The 6,627-nt window shown below is 38.4% G+C and overlaps 1 protein-coding gene across 1 annotated transcript; it reads left to right on the top strand.

Annotated features, from left to right (window-relative positions):
- Positions 1–328: 328 nt before the first annotated feature.
- On the top strand, positions 329–1,051 carry LOC142440377 (olfactory receptor 14C36-like). The gene has a single exon (XM_075542832.1). It carries the CDS (start codon positions 329–331, stop codon positions 1,049–1,051), a length of 723 nt encoding a protein of 240 aa, XP_075398947.1.
- The last annotated feature ends 5,576 nt before the right edge of the window (positions 1,052–6,627 follow it).

Here is a 6,627-nt window from a genome sequence, read left to right as displayed (position 1 = left end):
TATAGTAGAAATGGGGATCAATGAATAATACTTATTATAAATTCTTTCCTCCTTGGATTCTTCTTATTTTGTCTTTAGGAAAATTTTACATATGTTTATCAAAATCTTAAAGAAATTATACTAAAATGCCTAACTCTACCATAGTGACCGAATTTCTGCTTACAGGGTTTTCTGATGTGTGGGAGTTCAGAGTCCTGCACACAATGTTATTTTTACTAATGTACTTGGCTACTCTCACAGGCAATCTCCTCATTGTCACAGTAATCACTGTTGACCAAAGACTTCATGCCCCCATGTATTCCTTATCCTGAATCTGTCTGTCTGGGACATGTGCTGCATTTCTGTGACTGTACCCAAGGCGTGTGTCATCTTCCTGCTAAACAACAGGGTGATTTCCGTGGTTGGATGTGCAGCTCAGATTTTCCTCGTGGTGTTATGTGCTTATGCAGAGTTGCTGCTGCTCACCATCATGGCCCGTGACCGCTATGTGGCCATCTGCCAGCCCCTCCACTACCATGTGATCATGACCCCTCGTGTCTGTGTCCAAATGATGCTGGCCTCTGTGCTCAGTGGTCTGGTCTACGCAGGTGTGCACACTGGGAACACATTCCATTTGTACTTCTGTCATTCTAATGTGGTTCATCAGTTTTTCTTTGATATCCCCTCTCTGCTGAAACTCTCCTGCTCTGATACCTTAACCAATGAAATTACAATTTTTGTCTCTGGAACAATAGTAGCTTGTGGCTCCTTTTCTTTCATCACCATGTCTTATATTCACATATTTTCTACTGTGCTCAAGTTTCCGACCAGAAGGGAACAAAGAAAGGCCTTTTCCACCTGTATCCCGCACATTCTCATAGTCATAGCTTTCCTCGGCTCTGGTGCTGTGGTGAATCTGAAGCCAACCTCCAACTCCCCTCTGATCCAGGACATGGTCATTTCTGTGTTTTACTCTGTAGTTCCTCCATTCTTGAATCCTGTCATCTACACTCTTAGAAACAAGCAGATAAAGGAGGCTATCTGGAAAGTTATGAGAAGAACACTCACATAATTTAGGAAAATTATCACTATATCATCACATTCCTACTGCGAATGTAAGAGGTGAAAATGGTTCAAAGGAAATGTTCTTTTCCCTTCCTAACTTTGGAGGACAAGGCTTAGATTGTAATTAAAAATACTTGAATTTATTGCTAGGAATGAAACAATAGCACTCACTTGATTTTGTTTTTCCCTAAAATAAATAGACATTACGGCACTTCAGTGATACCAACATTATATATTTTGCAGAATATATAGCTCCATATATTACCTTTCAAATATAGAATTAAAAGGAGTCGTTTGGACTGAATATTTACCTACTAGACTAAGAACCAAAAGTCTCTGTTCTAAACTGTCAATCAGTCCAAAAAGACTTTGGCAATTTTATCTTGTAAACATCACAGACCTTGATTCCCTCTCTAAGGTGTGTGAGACAGCATTAACATGATGGCCAATAATATCTACAAAATTTAATAACAGATAAGCTCTATTAGCTTTCTTTGACTTCTTTGTGCCATAAGACACACTCTAAAAATATTCTATGGTTTACAGTTTCCATGGAGTCAGTATTGACGCAGAACTCTTTAAAAATATCAAACTGCATTAAATGTTTTCATATTTGCAGAATTTTCCTGTCTGTAAACTTCAATGAACAGATTGCTAGATTATGTGTTGTGTAGCTGTTGGATGGTTACAAACTGCCAACATTGTCTGTTTGTTCATTAGCAGTTTAAAGATTTAGTCATTAGAACCAAAACGGCTCCGAATCTTCCATTTAAAGTAATATTAACAGTGAGAAAATTAACATCTAAAGTTGGCCTTAAGAGATCACAAGGCAAAAATGCTGTTCCTAAGCAAATTTGATTGTGTCTTCTTATCCTTTCCATAATTTTCAAAAGCTTAATTTAAATTATAAACACTTTTATTGAAAACATTATTGTTATGTTAGGTCTACGAGTTTCTTATTCATGTTATTGTTCGTTGTCACCAAGTTGGCTCCAACCCATAGTGATCCTGTGCACAACAGAATGAAACAGAACACAATCCTCTGCTATCTTCAAAATAATTCCTAGGCCTCGTCCCATTGATGCAGCCACTGTGTCAATCCATTGCATTGAAAGTCTTCCTCTTTTTCATTGTCCTTCCACGTGACCAAGCATGATGATCTTCTCCTGGGACTGATCTCTCCTGACAATATGTCCAATTTATGCAAAATTAAATTTTGCCAGCCTGCGTCTAAGGAGCACTCAGTCTTGCTTCTTCAAATGAAGATTGATTTGTCTTTTACGAGGTCAAGGCATATAGTAGAAAAATCAATGCATTCGAAATGTGTTGTAAGAGAAGAATCTTGAAAATAAGATGATTTGCTAAAAGAACAATCAAATCTGTCCTTCCTCATACCAACCTTCTCTCTATCAGAAAGAAACACTGCCCAATCCTACCCCGACTTCATAATTAGTACTCTGCTTGAGTCTGTTGTTACATTCAGTGTGTCAGTCATCTTTTTAGCATCTTCCTCCTTGCAGTTTCTTCTGACAATCGGCATTACATTCAATCATCTTTACCAACACCATAATTAGAATGCTTTAATTCTTTTTGTCTTCCTTATGTCTTGTTCAGATTGCATATTGATACTCCATATTAATATAATTACTACATAAATGATAGCATGTTAAACATTGGTTTGTTTAGAAAAAATCATGGTGTAATATTATTTTTTAGAAGTTAATTAAAAGCTTTCTACCAAGAAAAAAATTAATTTCCTCTTTATTTTGGTTAGTGTTTGGTTCCTTAATTTCTTTTTCTAATAATGATTCTGATGTATATTCTTGAAAGGTTATAATAGAAAAATATGAAAGTATATTTTAAACAAAGAGAGAGTTTGCTCATGTTAAGTAGACCCATTATTTTTACAGTACACTGTCAGGTTTGTTACTGATATTATCTGCTGAAGGGAAACATTGTTTGCCACATTTAATCAATAATTGTCAAATCATATACATAGTATATCCTGATTTCAAGTTTGCAAGAAAATTATTTTACTTTTTCAATGTAAAATTATAATGGGACCCTATGAAGAGAGTAGTTGGAAGTATGGGAAGTAAGTAGAAGACACGGGGATATATTGGTTGACATGACCACTCACACAGTTTCTGACATTAGAGGAGAAATGGAAAAGCCAACAAATATGGTAGTTGCATAAACTTTTGTCAATTTGAGATTTCAGAGTGAAAGGGTGGAGTTTAGTTTGTCAATCAGGTTGCAGCTTGATGACTTCATTTGGAGGAACTAAAGTGATAAATAGCCCCCTGGAGTTGGGACACAAGTTTTCCTGAGAGACGTTCCTGTTAAGAAGCCACATGGAGCTATGCTAGTGTCCTGCATTTGATGAAGGCAATTTCAGACCCATGTCAGTGCTGAGATGCTTGTACAACCACGAGATCCACTACACTTTCTGCTCACTGGCCTGTGATCTTCCTGCATTCACCATCCTTGCATATGCTTCATGAATCTGAAGAGGAATTTATAGATTGGTATCCAACATATGGGCTAATATTGGACTTGTGGAATTGATCTGAACTGGACTGGGATATTTGCTCACTATTCAATTGCTCTTGCATGTAAGTCTCTTTTCTATACACATATGAGTGTCCATGAATTTGTTTCTCTAGTCTATCCAGACTAGCATTTTATGGTATTTTGGGAGTGGGGTATTAGAGAAACAAATCACAAAGATGTAGAGTGATTGTTTGTTTGACTTAGTTTCTTCTTTGTCTAAAAGAAATCAGACAGGGGTATGTGGTTTACTGAGGTTGTTTTCAGGAAGGAACATAGAAGTTAAAGTTTTGATGATTTTTTTTGGTTGTAGTCTTTGGTTTATTCATGTGCGAAATGGTGACAATGAATGTGATGGATGTATACGTGTAGCGTGGGGGACAAAAACACCTCGTGAATTACTGAGAGATTCCTAGTGAAAATGGCTGACAGAAGGTCAAAATGGCTAACAGAAGTCCTGGACCTGGCTTGAGGCCATCAGAGGCCTAAGTCCATAATTTGTATTAATAGAATAGCTTAGATAAGGATTAAGAAAAGCTAAATAAGGATTTCTTCTGCTTATTATTATTTATTTAAGGATTGATGCAAACGATTATGGGGGTATGAAAACAGAGAGCTTATAAGTTCACTTGTTTTCAGCCATTAAAATCAAATTGTTAAATGGGTTTAGGACATGTCTGCAAAGAAGGTTCTGAAAAGATAAGCCCCACCCAGTGTTTTAGGGTACTCAGGACATTTGCATTCCAAGACCCTTGTCTAGGGGACTGTTGAAAGCATGAAGGGGAAAAAAAGGAATTCTTTCTATTTCTGAATTTTGAACTATTGGTTTTGTCATCATCTGGAGAAACTCTGAAGCCATGAAGAAAACTCCTCTGAATGTTAAAGGGACCTGTGGGCAGGCTGGAATGCTTGCTAAGTGCCTACCTAGATCCACTCATTGTGTGGAAGTGGGAGAAATGCAGCAATAAAGAGATTGGTTGAGTCTGGCCACTGGCATGCATGGCCTGGTTTACTGGAATTAGAGCATAAGATGAAGTCCATGACCTAGCACAGGGGGCTAGGTTTGTTGAGAATTTGTGATGGGACCATGGTCTAAAGTCTAGGTGACCTACGGAAACCCTGGTGAGGCTAGGTGAGGCAGCACACATTGAGTGGACCAGAACCTGACCAGATGAAGAGAAGCTTGTTGAGCCTGTGAACTAGTGCATAATGCTGCAGATTTTATGGACAGCCTGTCTTGGTTTGACCTTGCTTCTGCATGTGGACTCAGAAGATTCTAACTGGAAAGAAGACTTCACATCAAAGAATATGATTTTCCCCTCAGAGTTATGGGTTTATGTACGTGCTCGGTATAGAAATTGGACACCCAAAATTGAGATTATAAAGGTATTAAATGACTGGATTACAAACTCTCATAGGTCAGAGAATGTATTCATAGGGTTATCAGATTAGGTAGTAATAGTTTATTTACTGCAATTGTTAGGCATACATTATTTTTGTTTTATTCACTTGTAGAATGTTACCTTTAAATGTAGGTGGTGTTGTACATGAACCAGATTTTTAAAAAACTCAGTTTCTGGTAAGAAGCAAAATAGTTTATTTAAGGGCAACAAAAAGAGAAAAAAGAACCTACACAGGGCCAAGCCCCACTCCCCCTTCCCCCCAGAGGGGGAGAATGGCTGGTCTCCATCTTTCACAGACTTGGGTTTTTATATTGTGCGGTAAACAATGGGGGCTTTTCAGCTGTGCGAGCAAGCAAGCAAGAACAGAAGCAGATTTTGCAGTTGGCTTTGACATTTTAAACCTTTTTTTTTCCTTCGAGATAGATGAGTGGCCTTATCTAGCAGCTGCTATTTTTGGCAAATGATTGCTTGACCTTAAACTCAGGGGAATTTCCATAGCTTGACACAAAATGGAGACTGCTACAAGATGGTTCCACTCAGGCAAACTATCACATTCTTCCCTGTGGTTGTTACACCTGCGAATCTTCTAGGTGCAAGCGTTTGTAGTGCTGTGGCAGAGGCTCACTCTGGGCTAACCACTTAAATGATTTACTAAGTACCAACAACTTGACAGATTGTACTTGGTCTTGTACAACCTGCACTAAGTTATGGATGGTTATTCGGCCACAAGTTAGTCCTGTTAAAAGCAAAAGCAGATGGCCTGTTAGGCTGGGGATTAGGGTGGTGATAATATTTGCTGGTACCAACTTCTTGGCTTTTTCTGTTTTCTTCTTGCTCACTTAATGCTTTTCTGACTAAAGCTAAGCTATTTTTGTTTATCCCTGAATGGTTGGCATAGAAGCAACAAGTTTCACCCAGAGCCATGCAAAGGCTGCCTTGCTTAAGAAATAAAGGGTCTAATCCTCACCTGTTTTGTAATACTAATTCAGCAAGGGAATTATGGGATTTTTCTCAATAACTCAAAAACATCTCTAAATCCAGTAATTCATTATCAATTTGCTGACTTTGAATTTTATAATTTCATTTCTTTGTATTAAGGCCGCCATGTCTACAGATGCTGACCTGGCTACACATAGTCCCACAAGTAAAGGGACCAATAGGGGGGTTCTTTTGACTCTGGAATAAGTGTTAAAATGCTGCTACCCAGCTACCCAGGAATACAGAAACACTTGGGAGTAAAATATGCACTAATATACAAAGTCCAGTGTGGTTAGAGGCGAGTAAGTTTGTAGACAACAAGCGGGAGTAATTCCAGTAGAACAAGCAAACCGCATCCCTAGTGGGGCAACTAACAGAAAGGGTTCCTTGGAACTGGGTATAACAGAAACACAGGCACAATTCTGACCTTACCTTTGGGTTATCCACCTAGATTGGTAACAGTGTCCTTTCCCTTTTAACTCTTCCAGGGTTAAAGTAGACTTTTCCCAGACTATCTTTCACCTGCACACACTACTGTTATTATTGTAATTGGACAGTGTGATGCTGGCTACTGGGGAGGTATCCTTAGATCCAATTCCTACAAAGTAAGGTGGTGCTGGGTTAAGACATAGCCAACAATCACCAGTGAAGT

This window comes from Tenrec ecaudatus, chromosome 2 (assembly GCF_050624435.1).
Source record: "Tenrec ecaudatus isolate mTenEca1 chromosome 2, mTenEca1.hap1, whole genome shotgun sequence".
NCBI classification, from domain to species: Eukaryota; Metazoa; Chordata; class Mammalia; order Afrosoricida; family Tenrecidae; genus Tenrec; species Tenrec ecaudatus.
Note: the sequence above shows the minus strand (reverse complement) of the source record. Positions and strands in the feature narration are given on the sequence as shown.